The sequence below is a fragment of the Dama dama genome, chromosome X, assembly GCF_033118175.1.
Source record: "Dama dama isolate Ldn47 chromosome X, ASM3311817v1, whole genome shotgun sequence".
Taxonomy (NCBI): Eukaryota; Metazoa; Chordata; class Mammalia; order Artiodactyla; family Cervidae; genus Dama; species Dama dama.
In genome coordinates, this window is record NC_083714.1 from 91,072,755 (window position 1) to 91,092,766 (window position 20,012).

General features: G+C 38.3%; 1 protein-coding gene across 1 annotated transcript in view; it reads left to right on the forward strand.

Moving 5' to 3' along the window:
• The window catches only part of TEX11 (testis expressed 11), a 265,819-nt gene that overhangs the window by 86,883 nt on the left and 158,924 nt on the right, over positions 1-20,012 (forward strand). Inside the window, exons 8-10 of the mRNA XM_061137613.1 lie at positions 446-531; positions 15,193-15,247; positions 19,135-19,230. Of these exons, the coding sequence (XP_060993596.1) occupies positions 446-531; positions 15,193-15,247; positions 19,135-19,230 (237 nt within the window). The remainder of the gene's footprint in view (positions 1-445; positions 532-15,192; positions 15,248-19,134; positions 19,231-20,012) is intronic.

The window sequence follows — 20,012 nt, forward strand, 5'->3', positions numbered from 1 at the left end:
GTGAAAGTCGCTCAGTCGTGTCTGACTCTTTGTGACCCCATGGACTATACAGTCCATGGAATTCTCCAGGCCAGAATACTGGAGTGGGTAGCCTTTCCCTTCACCAGGGGATCTTCCCAACTCAGGGATCGAACCCAGGTCTCCTGCTTTGCAGGCGGATTCTTTACCAGCTGATCCATAAGGGAAGCCCAAGACTACTGGATTGGGTAGCCTATCCCTTCTCCAGGGCATCTTCCCAACCCATGAATTGAACCGGGGTTTCCTGCATTGCAGGCAGATTCTTTACCTGAGCTATCAGGGAAGCACAAGGATGAGTGGGTTATTGGTTACTTTGATGTACAGAACACTTACTATGTCTTAAAGACTCTGAAATGCCATAAATTTTTTAATGTTAAAAGAACCAGGAATCTGACATAATCTTGTTTGTTTGTTTTTTATATTGCAGGCTTGTTATCTTCATGTTGTCTGTTACAACTTTGGAATACAAACCTACAGGCAGAATAAATATGAAGAAAGTTCTTTCTGGCTTAGGTAATATAAAAAAATAATGAATGTAGTTTCAGCATTATTATCATAGAGTTCAGTTAATACTTACCATGGGGTACTTTGGAAGTTTAAATATTTTCTGATTTCAAAAGCTAACATGCTAAATTTATTTATCTTTTACCATGTATTATTATTTTTGTATGTTTCCAGTTGATAGAGAAGTATATTCTATTCTTAAATACTAACATAAAGAGCATGTTCTGTGTCCATTCCTCCTTTGTATTTCCAACAAGAAAATGGAAATCTTTATTTTTTGCTTTGGTATATATTGGTATCTGTTAACCCCAGAGTATAAGGGCAGGTGGGTAAATAGGAATATCAGCTAAAATTATTAGTCTTAAATGAATTTTGATATTTTAATATTAGTCAAGTAAATATATATCAAGCACTTACTATATGCTTATTACTATACTGACATTTGTACTATTGTGTTGAATCTGGAAATATCAAAGGAATAGTGAAAAAACATAGCACTCATCTGCAAGAATCCTGTGTTTCACTGAATACCTATGCCCAGTACAGGTTCTGACACATGGTAGATACTCAGTAATTGCTGGTTAAATGAATTTCTGTGAAAAATATATTTCTCTGTAGATGTTACATAAAGTGTTTTGAATATCAGGGGATTATGGAGTAAAATATATTAAATCAATTCACTAAATGTTTCCCTTCTCTGAGTATGGGGTTAATTATAGTTATTTGGAGATAGCCTCTTGATTAGTTTAACTACTGTGAAAATTACATTTGCCATTAATGAAATAAATAGAAATATCATTAAGATTATAGTACTCACAGGCATATATACTTCTAATAAAATATTTATGCAAATAACTTGTTTGTATAAAAGACTTTTTTGGGCCCAAAGATTGATTAAACTTTATAAAGAACTATGTCTGACAGAACAGGCTTATGTAGATAACAGATATACTTGTCTCAATTTAGACTGCTTCACATGAGTGGGATATACCGGCAATTTTTATTATAAATCATATTTTATAAATTGAATTATTAAAAGTATACCAAAGGAACTAACTAGTTTAATGTAGGTTTACCACAGATTTCCTTTATTTATTTAGTTAGTTAATTTATTTATTTTAATTAGAGGCTAATTACTTTACAGTATTGTGGTGGTTTTTGCCATATATTCACATGAATGAGCCATGGGTGTACATGTGTCCCTTACCCTGAACCCCCCTCCCACCTCCCTCCCCATCCCATCCCTCAGGGCATTGGCCCTGAGCACCCTGTCTCATGCATTGAACCTGGACTGGCGATCTATTTCACATATGGTAATATACATGTTTCAATGCTATTCTCTCAAATCATCCCATTCTCACCTTCTCCCACAGAGTCCAAAAGTCTGTTCTTTATATCTGTGTCTTTTTTGCTGTCTTGCATATAGGGTCATTGTTACCATCTTTCTAAATTCCATATATATGCATTAATATACTGTATTGGTGTTTTTCTTTCTCCCTTACTTCACTCTGTATAATATGCTCCAGTTTCATCCACCTCACTAGAACTGATTGAAATGCATTCTTTTTAATGGCTGAGTAATATTCCATTGTGTATATGTACCACAGCTTTGTTATCCATTCGTCTGCCGATGGACATCTAGGTTGCTTCCATGTCCTGGCTCTTGTAAACAGTGCTCTGATGAACATTGGGGTACACGTGTCTCTTTCAATTCTGGTTTTCTCAGTGTGTATGCCCAGCAGTGGGATTGCTGGGTTATATGACAGTTCTGTTTCTAGTTCCTTAAGGAATCTCCACACCACAGGTTTCCTTTAAATGAGCAACCTTTTTATAAAGTAAATGAAGAGTAAGTTTTACTTCAAGATTTGGCAGTATTTGAGGGAGGAGCAGTCAGAAAGATGGCATCAACCTATCAAAGATTAGTATGCCAAGGAGACAGGAATGGGAAGGACAAAATAAAGAAAAAAGGATGTTATGGTGCCATGGATTGCTTCTGGAAGCTTAAGACTATGGAGATGAGCCTGTAGTTTATGCTAAGAATAAATATGAACATGAATATTCTCTAGGGAGTGGTTTATAAGAGTAGACTTAGGCTGAAGTGGCATAACATGTAGGTTATTATCATATATGCCATGGATTGTTGACCTCTTATCTGTCATCATCTCTTTTTTTTTTTTTTTTTTTTTTAATCTTTATTATTATTATTATTTTTTTTTCCAGTGGGTTTTGTCATACATTGATATGAATCAGCCATGGATTTACATGTATTCCCATTCCCGATCCCCCCTCCCACCTCCCTCTCCACCCGATTCCTCTGGGTCTTCCCAGTGCACCAGGCCAGAGCACTTGTCTCGTGCATCCCACCTGGGCTGGTGATCTGTTTCACCATAGATAGTATACATGCTGTTCTTTTGAAATATCCCACCCTCACATTCTCCCACAAAGTTCAAAAGTCTGTTCTGTATTTCTGTGTCTCTTTTTCTGTTCTGCATATAGGGTTATCGTTATCACCTTTCTAAATTCCATATACATGTGTCAGTATGCTGTAATGTTCTTTATCTTTCTGGCTTACTTCACTCTGTATAAGGGGCTCCAGCTTCATCCATCTCATTAGGACTGGTTCAAATGAATTCTTTTTAATGGCTGAGTAATATTCCATGGTGTATATGTACCACAGCTTCCTTATCCATTCATCTGCTGATGGGCATCTAGGTTGCTTCCATGTCCTGGCTATTATAAACAGTGCTGCGATGAACATTGGGGTGCACGTGTCTCTTTCAGATCTGGTTTCCTCAGTGTGTATGCCCAGAAGTGGGATTGCTGGGTCATATGGCAGTTCTATGTCCAGTTTTTTAAGAAATCTCCACACTGTTTTCCATAGCGGCTGTACTAGTTTGCATTCCCACCAACAGTGTAAGAGGGTTCCCTTTTCTCCACACCCTCTCCAGCATTTATTGCTTGTAGACTTTTGGATAGCAGCCATCCTGACTGGCGTGTAATGGTACCTCATTGTGGTTTTGATTTGCATTTCTCTAATAATGAGTGATGTTGAGCATCTTTTCATGTGTTTGTTAGCCATCTGTATGTCTTCCTTGGAGAAATGTCTGTTTAGTTCTTTGGCCCATTTTTTGATTGGGTCCTTTATTTTTCTGGAATTGAGCTGCAGGAGTTGCTTGTATATTTTTGAGATTAGTCCTTTGTCTGTTTCTTCATTTGCTATTATTTTCTCCCAATCTGAGGGCTGTCTTTTCACCTTACTTATAGTTTCCTTTGTAGTGCAAAAGCTTTTAAGTTTCATTAGGTCCCATTTGTTTAGTTTTGCTTTTATTTCCAATATTCTGGGAGGTGGGTCATAGAGGATCTTGCTTTGATTTATGTTGGAGAGTGTTTTGCCTATGTTCTCCTCTAGGAGTTTTATAGTTTCTGGTCTTACATTTAGATCTTTAATCCATTTTGAGTTTATTTTTGTGTATGGTGTTAGAAAGTGTTCTAGTTTCATTCTTTTACAAGTGGTTGACCAGTTTTCCCAGCACCACTTGTTAAAGAGGTTGTCTTTTTTCCATTGTATATCCTTGCCTCCTTTGTCAAAGATAAGGTGTCCATAGGTTCGTGGATTTATCTCTGGGCTTTCTATTCTGTTCCATTGATCTATATTTCTGTCTTTGTGCCAGTACCATACTGTCTTGATGACTGTGGCTTTGTAGTAGAGTCTGAAGTCAGGCAGGTTGATTCCTCCAGTTCCATTCTTCTTTCTCAAGATTACTTTGGCTATTCGAGGTTTTTTGTATTTCCATACAAATTGTGAAATTCTTTGGTCTAGTTCTGTGAAAAATACCGTTGGTAGCTTGATAGGGATTGCATTGAATCTATAGACTGCTTTGGGTAGAATAGCCATTTTGACAATATTAATTCTTCCAATCCATGAACACGGTATGTTTCTCCATCTGTTTGTGTCCTCTTTGATTTCTTTCATCAGTGTTTTATAGTTTTCTATGTATAGGTCCTTTGTTTCTTTAGGTAGATATACTCCTAAGTATTTTATTCTTTTTGTTGCAATGGTGAATGGTATTGTTTCCTTAATTTCTCTGTCTGTTTTTTCATTGTTAGTATATAGGAATGCAAGGGATTTCTGTGTGTTAATTTTATATCCTGCAACTTTACTATATTCATTGATTAGCTCTAGTAATTTTCTGGTAGAATCTTTAGGGTTTTCTATGTAGAGGATCATGTCATCTGCAAACAGTGAGAGTTTTACTTCTTCTTTTCCTATCTGGATTCCTTTTACTTCTTTTTCTGCTCTGATTGCTGTGGCCAGCACTTCCAACACTATGTTGAATAGTAGTGGTGAGAGTGGGCACCCTTGTCTTGTTCCTGATTTCAGGGGAAATGCCTTCAATTTTTCACCATTGAGGGTGATGCTTGCTGTGGGTTTGTCATATATAGCTTTTATTATGTTGAGGTATGTTCCTTCTATTCCTGCTTTTTGGAGAGTTTTAATCATAAATGAGTGTTGAATTTTGTCAAAGGCTTTCTCTGCATCTATTGAGATAATCATATGGTTTTTATCTTTCAATTTGTTAATGTGGTGTATTACATTGATTGATTTGCGGATATTAAAGAATCCTTGCATTCCTGGGATAAAGCCCACTTGGTCATGGTGTATGATTTTTTTAATATGTTGTTGGATTCTGTTTGCTAGAATTTTGTTAAGGATTTTTGCATCTATGTTCATCAGTGATATTGGCCTGTAGTTTTCTTTTTTTTGTGGCATCTTTGTCTGGTTTTGGAATTAGGGTGATGGTGGCCTCATAGAATGAGTTTGGAAGCTTACCTTCTTCTGCAATTTTCTGGAAGAGTTTGAGTAAGATAGGTGTTAGCTCTTCTCTAAATTTTTGGTAGAATTCAGCTGTGAAGCCATCTGGTCCTGGGCTTTTGTTTGCTGGAAGATTTTTGATGACAGTTTCGATTTCCTTGCTTGTGATGGGTCTGTTAAGATCTTCTATTTCTTCCTGGTTCAGTTTTGGAAAGTTATACTTTTCTAAGAATTTGTCCATTTCATCCAAGTTGTCCATTTTATTGGCATAGAGCTGCTGGTAGTAGTCTCTTATGATCCTTTGTATTTCAGTGTTGTCTGTTGTGATCTCTCCATTTTCATTTCTAATTTTGTTAATTTGGTTTTTCTCTCTTTGTTTCTTAATGAGTCTTGCTAATGGTTTGTCAATTTTGTTTATTTTTTCAAAAAACCAGCTTTTAGCTTTGTTGATTTTTGCTATGGTCTCTTTAGTTTCTTTTGCTTTTATTTCTGCCCTGATTTTTAAGATTTCTTTCCTTCTGCTAACCCTGGGGTTCTTCATTTCTTCCTTCTCTAATTGCTTTAGGTGTAGAGTTAGGTTATTTAATTGGTTTTTTTCCTGTTTCTTGATGTAAGCCTGTAATGCTATGAACCTTCCCCTTAGCACTGCTTTTACAGTGTCCCATAGGTTTTGGGTTGTTGTGTTTTCATTTTCATTCATTTCTATACATATTTTGATTTCTTTTTTGATTTCTTCTATGATTTGTTGGTTATTCAGAAGCGTGTTATTTAGCCTCCATATGTTTGAAGTTTTAACAATTTTTTCCCTGTAATTGAGATCTAATCTTACTGCACTGTGGTCAGAAAAGATAACTGGAATGATTTCAATTTTTTTGAATTTTCCAAGACCAGATTTATGGCCCAGGATGTGATCTATTCTGGAGAAGGTTCCGTGTGCACTTGAGAAAAAGGTGAAGTTGATTGTTTTGGGGTGAAATGTCCTATAGATATCAATTAGGTCTAGCTGGTCCATTGTGTCATTTAAGGTTTGTGTTTCCTTGTTAATTTTCTGTTTAGTTGATCTATCCATAGTTGTGAGTGGGGTATTAAAGTCTCCCACTATTATTGTGTTACTATTAATTTCCTCTTTCATACTTGTTAGCGTTTGCCGTACATATTGCGGTGCTCCTATGTTGGGTGCATATATATTTATAATTGTTATATCTTCTTTTTTGATTGATCCTTTGATCATTATGTAGTGTCCTTCTTTGTCTCTTTTCACTTCCTTTATTTGAAAGTCTATTTTATCTGATATGAGTATTGCGACTCCTGCTTTCTTTTGGTCTCCGTTTGCATGAAATATTTTTTTCCAGCCCTTCACTTTTAGTCTGTATGTGTCTCTTGTTTTGAGGTGGGTCTCTTGTAGACAGCATATATAGGGGTCTTGTTTTTGTATCCATTCAGCCAATCTTTGTCTTTTGGTTGGGGCATTCAACCCATTTACATTTAGGGTAATTATTGATAGGTGTGGTCCCGTTGCCATTTACTTTGTTGTTTTGGGTTCACATTTATAAAACCTTTCTGCATTTCCTGTCTAGAGAAGATCCTTTAGCATTTGTTGAAGAGCTGGTTTGGTGGTGCTGAATTCTCTCAGCTTTTGCTTATCTGTAAAGCTTTTGAATTCTCCTTCATATCTGAATGAGATCCTTGCTGGATACAGTAATCTAGGTTGTAGGTTATTCTCTTTCATTACTTTCAGTACGTCCTGCCATTCCCTTCTGGCCTGGAGGGTTTCTATTGATAGATCAGCTGTTATCCTTATGGGAATCCCTTTGTGTGTTATTTGTTGTTTTTCCCTTGCTGCTTTTAATATTTGTTCTTTGTGTTTGATCTTTGTTAATTTGATTAATATGTGTCTTGGGGTGTTTCGCCTTGGGTTTATCCTGTTTGGGACTCTCTGGGTTTCTTGGACTTGGGTGGCTATTTCCTTCCCCATTTTAGGGAAGTTTTCAGCTATTATCTCCTCGAGTATTTTCTCATGGCCCTTCTTTTTGTCTTCTTCTTCTGGAACTCCTATGATTCGAATGTTGGGGCGTTTCACAGTGTCCCAGAGGTCCCTGAGGTTGTCCTCATTTCTTTTGATCCTTTTTTCTTTTTTCCTCTCTGCTTCATTTATTTCCACCATTTTATCTTCTACCTCACTTATCCTATCTTCTGCCTCCGTTATTCTACTCTTGGTTCCCTCCAAAGTGTTTTTGATCTCATTCATTGCATTGTTCATTTTTAATTGACTCTTTTTTATTTCTTCTAGGTCTTTATTAAACAGTTCTTAAATCTTTTCAATCTTTGTTTCCAGGCTATTTATCTGTAACTCCATTTTGTTTTCAAGATTTTGGATCATTTTTATTATCATTATTCTAAATTCTTTTTCAGGTAGATTCCCTATCTCATCCTCTTTTGTTTGACTTGGTGGGCATTTTTCATGTTCCTTTACCTGTTGGGTATTTCTTTGCCTTTTCATCTTGTTTAGATTGCTGTATCTGGAGTGGGCTTTCTGTATTCTGGAGGTCTGTGGTTCCTTTTTGTTGTGGAGGATTAACCCAGTGGATGGGGTTAGACGATTGGCTTGTCAAGGTTTCCTGGTTAGGGAAGCTTGCATCAGTGTTCTGGTGCGTGGAACTTGATTTCTTCTCTTTGGAGAGCAATGGAGTGCCCAGTAATGAGTTTTGAGATGGGTCTATGTGTTAGGTGTGACCTTGGGCAGCCTGTATGTTGATGTTCAGGGCTATGTTCCTGCGTTGCTGGAGAATTTGCGTGGTATGTCTTGCTCTAAAACTTATTGGCTCTTGTGTGGTGGTTGGTTTCAGTGTAGGTATGGAGGCTTTTGGACAGTCACTTATCACTTAAAGTTCCTTGTAGTCAGGAGTTTTCTGGTGTTCTCAGGTTTTGGGCTTAAGTCTCCTACCTCTGGATTTCAGTTTTATTCTTCCTGTAGTCTCAGGACTTCTCCAACTATGCAGCCCTGATAAGAAAACTTCTAGGTTAATGGCTAAAAGATTCTCCCCCGTTAGGGACACCCAGAGAGGTTCACAGAGTCACATGAAGAAGAGGAGAGGGAGGAGGGAGATAGAGATGAACAGGAGGAGAAAAGGGGGGACTCAAGAGGAGAGAGACAGATCTACACAGCTGTCTGTTCCCAGAGTGTTCTCCGTAGCCCAGTCACCTACAAAGATTCACAGAATTGGATTGGGAAGAGAAGGGGAAAGGAGGAAATAGAGGTGTTCTGAGGTAGAAAACAGAGAGTCAAGATTGGGAGAGAATAATCTTCAGTTTAAAAATAGGGCTTCTCTTCTTTTTTTTTTTTTTTGTAAGGTTATAGTGTATTGAAAATGAAAATTAAGGAGTAGTAGAGGAGTACTAGAGGACTTTAAAAGAAATAAGAGAAAAAGAAAAATAGAAAATAGAAGAGAAAAAGGAAAGAAAAAAAAGAAAGAAAAAGAAAAAAAAAAGGAAAAAAAAAAATTTTTTTTTTTCCCCCTAATTAAAAAATCGTAAAAGTCTATGGAAATGAAAGTTAAGGAGTAATGGGGGAGTAATAGGGGATTTTAAAGGAAAATAAAAGAGAAAAAATAAAAAAGAAAAAAGAAAAAAAATTAAAAAAAGAGAAAAAAGTAAAATTATATCTAGGAGTTTCTCTGGAGCTGTTGCGGTGAGTGTGGGTTCGGCTCAGTTTCAGATAGCTCCTCGTTCCAGCTTACGCTTCTCGATATCTACAGGCTCCTCCGGTGTAGTCAATGTTTCCTAGAGGGATTTTAATCTGTTGCACCAGTCCCTTCTGAAGCGGTTCCCTTTGTTTATTTGGCTTCTGTTTGCCGGTCTCTTCAGAGCCTCATTTCCGCCATGACACAGGCGGGCGGAGGTGGACTCTTATTCAGGTAGCTAGTTCCGTCGCTCCGCGGGGAGGGGCTTGCGCCGCGGGGCTCGCGCCGCGGGGATGGGCTGGGGCTGCCAGGAGGGGCTGACGCTGCTTTCTCCGTCTGCGCTGCTCAGGCTCCCGGCTGTTGTATATGGAGCGCGCCCCGCGCTGCGCGAGGTTCCAGCCCTCGGGTGTTCCACAAAAGCGCGGAGGGAAAAGCTGAGCCTGCTCTCAGTGCCTTCCCCGTCAGAGCGGTCCAGGCAGCCAGGGGCTCGGTGGGCGCACTCTCCCCAGGTGTGGCGCGCCCACTCCCTTCCGCGGACCCAGTCTCAGTTTCCGGGGGCGCCAGTCGGGTGCGTGCGCCTTCTGCCCTCCGTCCCCAGCCCCAGTCCCCGCCCGCGCCGGTCGGGTGCCTGCGCCCTGCGTCTCGCCGCGACCTTCCCCTCCCCCCTGCCTCCTGCCTCCGGCAGGGCTGGGCCGGTCCGCAGCCTGCGAGCTCTTCTCTGGATTTTCTCGGTCCCTTTGTTCTGCGAACAGCCGGCAGTGTGTTCGGGCCGGTTAATTTACTCTCTCCTTTGGTCTCCCACAGTTCATGTTGGCAACTCACAGAAGCTCCCTCCGATTGTCCTCAGGGCACTCAGGCCCGGACCCTACCCCAAGCAATGCCGCCTAAGAGCTCCCGGGACGGATCTCCGTCCTTAGCTCTTTTGTCTCACTTTTTATCTTTTATATTTTGTCCTACCTCCTTTCGGAGACAATGGGCTGCTTTTGTGGGCGCCTGATGACCTCAGCTAGCGATCAGAAGTTGTTTTGCGAAGTTTGCTCTGCGTTCAGTTATTCTTTTGATGAATTTGTAGGAGAGAAAGTGGTCTCCCCGTCCTACTCCTCCGCCATCTTGGCTCCTCCTCTGTCATCATCTCTTTAAGAAAACCTTACAGAAGGAAAATATGATGGTGATAGAACATGACTGATATTTCTATCAAGCTAACTGTGTCAGATTTTTACTGTATGTTTCAGTTCAGTTCAGTGGCTCAGTTGTATCCGACTCTTTGTGACCCCATAGAATGTAGCATGCCAGGCTTCCCTGTCCATCACCAACTCCCAGAGCTTACTCAAACTCATGTCCATCTAGTCAGTGATGCCATCCAACCATCTCATCCTCTGTAATCCCCTTCTCCTCCCACCTTCAATCTTTCCCAGCGTCAGGTCAGTTCTTTGCATCAGGTGGCCAAAGTATTGGAATTTCAGCTTCAGCATCAGTCCTTCCAATGAATATTCAGGAATATTCATTCAGGAGAGTGAAAAAGCTGGCTTAAAACTGAACATTCAAGAAACGAAGATCATGGCATCCAGTCCCACCACTTCATGGCAAATAGTTAGGAAACAATGGAAACTATGACAGACTTTCTTTTCTTGGGCTCCAAAATCACTGCAGATGGTGACTGCAGTCATGAAATTAAAAGACACTTGCTCTCTGAAAGAAAAGCTATGACAAACCTAGACAATGTATTAAAAAGCAGAGACATCACTTTGCCAACAAAGGTCTGTCTAGTCAAAGCTACCGTTTTCCAGTAGTCATGTATAGATGTGAGTTGGACCATAAAGAAGGCTGAGTGCCAAAGAATTGATTCTTTTGAACTGTGGTTTTGGAAAAGACTCTTGATAGTCCCTTGGACTGCAAGGAGATTAAACCAGTCAATCCTAAAGGAAATCAATCCTGAATATTCATTGGAAGGACTAATGCTGAAGCTGAATCTCCATTATGTTGGCCATCTAATGCGAAGAACTGGCTCATTGGAAAAGACACTGATGCTGGAAAAGATTGAAGGCAGGAGGAAAAGGGGTTGACAGAGGATGAAATGGTTGGATGGCATCACCGAGTCGATGGACATGAGTTTGAGTAAGCTGTGGGAGTTGATGATGGACTGGGAAGCCTGGCGTGCTGCAGTCCATGGAGTCTCAAAATAGTTGGAAACAACTGAGCGACTGTAACTGAACTGAATGCGTGTTGGCTAGCAAGAAATTCTCAGTTTTTGTTTGTCTTGGAATGTATTTATTTAGCCTTCATTTTGAAAAATACTTTTACTATATATAGGGTTCTTAATTGATAGTTTTTTATTAAGGCATCCCTGCCATCGCCCCCATTGTTTGTGATGAAGAGTCAGCTGTTAATCTGACTTTTTACATGTATCATTCCCTTTTACATGATGAAACATTTTTCTCTTATTGTTTTCAGTATTTCCTCTTTGAGTAATTTGACCATAATGTGTCTGAGTATGGATTTCTTTGTGTTATCCTACATGGAGCTGGTTAAGCTTCTTAATGTGTGAAAAGCAGTGAAGTGAAAGTCACTCAGTCGTTTCCGACTGTTTGTGACCCAATGGACTATACAGTCCATGAAATTCTCCAGGTCAGAATACTGGAGTGGGTAGCCTTTCCCTTCTCAAGGAATCTTCCTAACCCAGGGATCGAACCCAGGTCTCCCACATTGCAGGTGGATTCTTTACCAACTGAGCCACAAGGGAAGCCCAAGAATACTGGAGTGGGTAGCCTGTCCCTTCTCCAGCAGATCTTCCTGATCCACAGATCAATCCGGGGTCTTCTACATTGTAGGTGGATTCTTTACCGAGTAGATTATTATTTTTTTTTAATCAAATTTGGGACATTTTCAACCATTATTTCTTTGAATATGTTTCCTATCCCTTTCTCTTGCTTACCTCCTTTTGGTACTCTGTGTTGATATTGATGTGCTTAATGATGTCCCACATTTCTCTGAGGCATTGTTCTTTTTTTCTTATCTGTGTTTTATTGTTTAGATTTGTATAATCACTATCAATCTTCACGTTTGTTTATTCTCTTTTTGCCTGCTTAGATCTACTTTGAGCTTTTTCTAGTGAATTTTTCATTTCAGTTATTGTACTTTTCAGTTTGAGAATGTCTACTTTTTAAAATTATTTTGATCATTTAATTGATATATTCTTATTCTCTATTTGATGAATCACTGTTACCATACCTTCCTTTAATTATTTAAACATGGTTTCCTAAAGCTTTTTGAACATATTTCCAATAGCTTCTTTGAAGTATTTTTCTAATAAGTGTAATATCTAGGACTTCTCAAAGGCAGTTTCTACTGCTTTCTCCTTTTCCTCTGTATGAGGCACTGTTTTATTATACGTCATATAATATTTTGTTGAAAACTAGACATTTTTGATAATATATTGTGGCAAGTTTGGATACCTATCCCCCTCTTTTCTGGTAGTTACTGTTCTTTTATTGTTTGTTTGGTCATCTGTTTGTTTGTTTATCTGACTGGACTAATTCTGTGAGATCTGTTTTTCTAATAGTATATGACCTCTAATGTCCCTGCTGAGAGTTTTTTCTCCTGTTTTTGTCTTTTCATGGCTCTCTGGGGTTCACCCCTGCATCTGGAAACATAAGCCCCATGTTGGTCAAAGGTTGTTTTAAGCCCCACTTAGCCAGTTTGATTTTCACCCTTTCCTTTTGATTATGTGTTTGGCTTAAAGACTGTCTTCACAGTTCAGTGAATTCATTATTTTGCCCTGTGTTCAGCCAGGGGCTTGTAGCGAATATGTTCTCTCTCTGGTCATGCCTAAGTGAGTAGTCTTGGGCATGTGCACAATCTCTAACACTACCCGCCACCCCCCACCCCCAGGAAATGAATGTGATTTCATTTTTTTAAGACAGAATTTTTTTAGAACAGTTTTAAGTTTACAGCAACATTGAGAGGAAGGTACAGAGATTTTCCACATACCCCCTTCCCTACCACATGCATAGCCTCCTCCTTAATCAAGCTTGGCTAAGATCTCCATTGTTTTTGACTATACCCTTAGGCAGGAGTCTCTTCTTGCTTGGTTTTCAAGTCATTTCCCTTAGGCAGAAATGCTGAGCTCTTCCTTCCTCTTTATTGCCTACTTCTTCCCTTGGGCAGAAACTGTGCCACAGTGCCGCAGTTGGTGGCAGGAGTGTGGCAGCTCCTCCTGGGGTAGACGTTGTGGAGATGGTAGCCCCTAATCTTCTTAGTATGCCCTCCTGTCCTGGAGGCTCTGCCCCAAGAGCCAGCCTGGGTGAAGGTGATCAGCTGTTAACACCTGGGGCAGAGCCTTTAGCCTAAGAGTGAGAACTGAGTTGGGGAAAGGAAGACCCAGTCCTTTCATTGTGCCTGCCCATGATAGTACTTCTGCATCACAGATTTGGGGAAGATAAGAGAGGCTAGCAGCCTGAGTCTAGGACTTGGAGGAAGAGGGAATTCCAACTTATTTTTTGTTTTAAATTGGAGTATAATTGACTTTCAACATTATATCAGTTTCAGGTGTACAACATAGTGGTTTGATATTTTTGTACCTTATAAAATGATCACCACAAGTTTAGTTGCCTGTATTCCCTATACTGTACATTATATCTCCATGACTTATTTATTTTAAAACTGGAAGCTTGTGCCTCTTGATTTCTGTCACCTATTTCACTCATCTCCCCACCCCACTGCCTAATTCCTTTCTTGACAACACTCATCTGGAGTAGCTTCCATCACATGGATGTGGTGTGGATAGGAGCAAATCATGGCTCAAATGCCAGAGACTCTCACTGTTTTTATTGAAATTCTGTTGGTTTTGTTCAATTAATGTTTTTCAATTGCTGTATGCCCTTATGACACTTTCCAGAGACCTTAAATGGTTGTTTTAATGATTTTTCCAGGCAGATAGTTGTTTCACTGGGGAGAGGGTCCAAGAACTCCTTGATACCACAGTTGCAGAAGTTCTATTTTCATTGATTATTTAAAAAACTGGAAGTAGAAGGTTTAATGTGAGACAGGGCTTTCAATGAGGCTGTTAAAATATAGGCCAGCTTTATACCCTCGTTAGCAAGCTGAAAACTCAGTTTGGTAGTTCTGGGTCTTTCAGAGTTTTTTAAAAGAAATTTTTCAAAACAATGGCTACAATTTAGCACAGTTCACCAAAATTTTATTGACTTTCTTCCTTGGAATACCAATTTTATGGTGAATGATCTTTGTTTTGCTTTTAGGTGTTTTGAAAACCTGAGACTCATATTCATATATTATTTCTGGTTATCAGAATGTCCCATAGATAATACAGTATGGAAATTAAAGCAGATAACTGAAAGTCAATTTTCTTTACTCCCCAACCCCTTGCTCTCATTTTCAGTATTAATCTAGGAAATATTAGAAATCACTTAACTTCTAAACTGGTTCATTCAGCTGCAAAATGGAACTAATATTGTGCGTCACAAGGGTGTTGTGAAGCATAATAAATATTGCTGAAGCATTTGTTTTCATGAAAACGCTTGTATTTATTATAAAAATATATTTCTTATACTTTAAAATGTGCTCATAGAGAATAGCATTGAAACATGTATATTATCAATTGTGAAACAGATCGCCAGTCCAGGTTTGATGCATGAGACAAGTGCTTGGGGCTGGTGCACTGGGATGACCCAGAGGGATGGAATGGGGAGGGAGGTGGGAGGGGGGTTCAGGATGGGGAACACATGTACACCCATGGCTGATTCATGTCAATGTATGGCAAAAACCACTACAATATTGTAAAGTAATTAGTCTCCAACTAATATAAGTAAGTGTAAAAAAATAAAATGTACTCATAAAGTAAGGGCTTGTACACACATGTAAAACACTTTTATGTAGTATATATAGCCAAGTGGAGAAGAGCAATACTGTAATTATGGTGTTGATTTATTGAATATAGATCCCGAGGAAATTGTGGTTTTCTAAAGTTAGAAAATATTGCTTTATACAATTTATTTTTATGTATTAATTGGCTAATAATTGGTTGTAGTGCAAAATAGAAAAGTTGCAATTAAGTATAATTATCACATGTGTTCTTAGTAATATGTAATCTAGAAAAAAAAAGTATAATTTGAAATAAATGTGCATATATATATATATGCTTTTTTCCTTTTTAAATTACAGCCAAAGCTATGATATTGGGAGGACGGACAGGAATTCTGTTGAGCCAGAAATGCTGGTAAGGATCATGTTAAATATTGTAGAAGTAGGTTGAAGAAATACAGTTTATATTATTTTAATAAATTTATAATAATCTATCCCTCTATTTGTGAGTGTTCATTGGGCACATCACTTAATACCTCAGTGTGTTAGTTTTTATAAAGTTGATAAACTTGTAGAATCTATCATCCAGGTAGATTCTTATACTCATGAGTTAATACATGTAAAGTGCTTAGGACAATGTTTGTCTATATACGTTTTAGCTTTTATTTACATGCTCAAAAGTTTTAGGTTTCCTGTAACCACTCAGATAGTACATGCCTGGTATGGAAGTTTAATTTTACCATTTAATCAAATAAAATGTGATTATGTACTAAATCTGATATAAAGCTAATTTAATACATGCCATAACAGAATGGAATTTTTTTGAATATCCATCTCTGCTTCTTACATTATTACAATATATCAATCAAAGTGTAACTGAATACTTACATACCTCTGGCATGTGGTAGATAGGGAATAAAAGAGAAGCATAAAACATTGCCTCTACCCTTAGAAGCTTATGTTTAAAAGATGAAACTAATATAAGTGAATACAATGTAATATTATTCAGCCATGAAAAGGAAAGAATTTCTGACACATGCTACAACATAGATGAACCTTGAGGACTTTATGCTAAGTGAAGTAAGCCATTCACAAAAAGACATACTGTATGATTCCATTTAAATGAGGTTTCTTAGATTGTCAGATTCATAGAGACAGAAAATAGAATGGTAGTTGCAGAGGTTTGGAGAGAGGAGAACATGGTGAACTATTGTTTAATGAGTATAGAGTTTCAATTTTGTGAGATTAAGAGTTCTGGAGATGTATGATGGTGATGGTTGCACAACAGTGTGAATATACTTAATATTACTGAACCATGCACTTAAAAATGGTTAAAATGATCAATTTTCTGTTATGTGTATTTTGTGACAATTAAAAATAATAAGAATATATTTTGATATAGTGTTAGATATTAGAATTTTATATAGCAATGAGAATAGATTATAATAATTGTAACTATGTGGATGTCCTCACATATAATGTTGAACAGAGCAAAATACAAGGTAGTATGTACTGTATATTTACATAAATATGAATGCCAAAAGCAGGTAGACCTAATACATGGTGTTAAAAGTCAGATAATTGGTTATCCTTGTTTTGCATAGTGTCTGAAAAGAGGTATGAGATGAGACTAGTGTTCTGTATCTTGATTTCTGTGTTGTTAATATATGTTTGTTCACCCTGAGAAAATTCTGAGTTGTACCATTGAGATTTTTGAACTTTTTCTGTATAGATTTTTTACTTCAATTAAAATGTCAAAAGAAGATTAAAAAAAAAAAAGAGTACAAGTGAAACAATATGAGAAAAATAAGTGACAGACTGTGTGGTACTAAGCTGAAGTATGCAGAAGGGTATACAAAATATGGGGATATTAGTGTTGACGAGAATATTTGAAGAAGTCTTCTGATGACTTCCCTGGTGGCTCAGTGGTAAAGAATCTACCTGCCAGTGCAGGAGAAATGGGTTCTATCCCTAGTCCAGGAAGATCCCACATGCCATGGAGCAACTAAGCCTGTGCACCACAATTATTGAGCCTGTGCTCTAGATCCCGGGAACTGCAACTACTGAGCCCTCGAGCTACAACTGCTGAAGCCCTTGCACCCTAAAGCTTGTGTTCCACAGCAAGAGAAGCCACCACAATTAGAAGCCTGTATACCACAACTAAAAAGTAGCCGCTGCTTGCCCCAATCAAAGAAAAGCCCGTGCAGCACTGAAGACCCAGCATAACCAAAAAACAAAAGAATACAAAAAAGGAAACCTTCTGGTAGGAGATAGACTTGAAAAGCATATGGAGTTCATATAGTTAAAAGGGAGGGCAAAGGGGATTCAAGGCAAAGGATCTAGTTGAGAAGACATCTGAAGGAGGAAATGAAGATGGAAGATAGGATTTAAGTGTGATTGATACCTAATATACATATTGTGAGGTATGGAGAAGTAATATTATGAAATAGTTTTTCTTTCATGCTAGCAATACTTTATTGAGGTATAACTTATACATACATACATATATATATATATATATGATAAAGTTATGAACAACCTAGACAGCATATTGAAAAGCAGAGACATTACTTTCTCAACATAGGTCCGTCTAGTCAAGGCTGTGGTTTTTCCAGTGGTCATGTATAGATGTGAGAGTTGGACTATAAAGAAAACTGAGCGCCGAAGAATTGATGCTTTTGAACTGTGGTGTTGGAGAAGACTCTTGAGAGTCCTGTGGACTGCAAGGAGATCCAACCAGTCCATTCTAAAGGAGATCAGTCCTGGGTGTTCATTGGAGGGACTAATATTGAAGCTGAAACTCCAGTACTTTGACCACCTGATGTGAAGAGCTGACTCATTTGAAAAGACCCTGATGCTGGGGAAGATTGAGGGCAGGAGGAGAAGGGGACAACAGAGGATGAGATGGTTAGATGGCATCACCGACTCAATGGACATGGGTTTGGGTGGACTCCGGGAGTTGGTGATGGTCAGAAAGGCCTGGCATGCTGCAGTTCATGGGGCCACAAAGAGTCAGACACGACTGAGTGACTGAACTGAACTGTACAAATATTAAGAGTATACAGCATGATGAATTTCAGTTTATCTATATAGTCTTGTAACTACCACACAGATGAAGATACAGACATTTCCATCACCCTCAAAAGTTACCTTGGCCCCTTTCCAGTTAATAGCTATTCCTACCCTCCTGATAAAACCAGTATTCTGATATTTATTGTTGTAGGTTAATTTTGGCTTTTCTTGAACTTTGTATAAATGAATCATACAGTATGTACTGTTTTATTTCTGGCTTCTTTTGCTTAACATAATAGTTTTGAGATTCATCCATTTTGTGTTATCTTTCTGATTGTTTGACCCTTTTACTACTACAGAGTAACTGCAGTCTTTTTCAGAGATGCCATAATTAATCCATCAAAGTCCTCTGCAGGAGTTTATAAGTTGAGAGTTGTTCCACGATAATAATAATGATATTAAGTACATTATATCCATCTTAGTTTTTGAATTAAAAAACTCAAAGGTGTGACACCCTAAATGTCCTTTCTCAAAGATTCACAGAGCCATAATGTGTTCAACATTTTTTTTTTTTAAAGTTAGAAGACCACCTTTGCCTGGTCCTACTTTCCTCACTATACTTAAAGGTAGAATATTCATGGAAATAGGCCTCCTTCTTTGAAAATGTGAATCTGTAGTTAAATAAGTCTGTGCTGGCCGGAATTACTCTCCTTATCAATGTAGACCTGGCTGGAGAAACTGACTTAATTAAGAAATACTTTATTAATTTTAAAACTTGGTTGTGTTGGGAGAAATCGTCTCTATAGGAAAGAGTATCTGTTCCTACTGAAGTAGTGGTCCAGTTGGTTAATCTGAACTAGACTATAAAGACTTTGAGAGAAGAATTATGTCTTTCTATTTATTGTTTTTGATGGATACCTAATATAATGCTACCAAAATAGTAGGTGATAAGATGATTACATTAAATATTGCTGGGCTTTAATTTCCTTATTTTCAAAGTGGGAATGATAAAGTACTGTAGCACTAGAAAACTGTTAAGAAAATAATTATATTATCAGAATTATATTAAATTTAAATAAACTATTACTATAAAATGCTCAGATGGTGTTTGGTGTTGGTAATGTAATGCTGAGACATATCATAAGGCTATGTCGTTGCTTAAGGAAATGGTATTTCATAATTATGATTGAGGTTTGAGAAATGCCTGTCACTGTGTAAGTCATAGTCAGCTGTTGTATTGCAATTTAACCCTCAACTGTGTGTGTGTGTGTTTTCTATTTTCAATTATAGGCTAAAGTTCTGCGGTTACTAGCCACCGTTTATTTGGATTGGGACAGCAGCGAATATTATGATAAGGCTCTCAACATTATAAACCTAGCAAACAAGGTATAAAAGGCTTTTACTTTGAATATTATGTTAATGCAACTGTGAAAGCATTGATTCACATTTTGAAATCCAGTTTAGACATTTGCTCCAGTATTCCTTTTTTTTCAAATAACATATTGTGACAGTTTCTTCTGCAGTGCAGAAAGGAAGAATAAAATATACTTCTATGACAACAGATATTTTTGAAAAAATCTTCTTTTGTACAATCAGAAAGTGTTGTCTACTGTGAGTAAATTTTAGGATAAAAAAGAAATGATGATAAAATAGGCAGATAATGGTATTTAGTGTAAAAAACAACGTAAATGTTTCACATTAGCTCATACTCATACATTGGAGAAGGCAATGGCAACCCACTCCAGTACTCTTGCCAGGAAAGTCCCATGGACGGAGGAGCCTGGTAGGCTGCAGTCCATGGGGTCGCAAAGCTCATACTCATACATTGGAGAAGGCAATGGCAACCCACTCCAGTACTCTTGCCAGGAAAGTCCCATGGACGGAGGAGCCTGGTAGGCTGCAGTCCATGGGGTCGCAAAGAGTCGGACACAACTGAGCGACTTCACTTTCACTTTTCACTTTCATGCATTGGAGAAGGAAATGGAAACCCACTCCAGTGTTCTTGCCTGGAGAATCCCAGGGGTGGCGGAGCCTGGTGGGCTGCCGTCTGTGGGGTTGCACAGAGTCAGACACGACTGAAGCAACTTAGCAGCAGCAGCAGCAGCATACTCATACATACAAACACACACACACACACACGCACACACACATATATACACATACATACA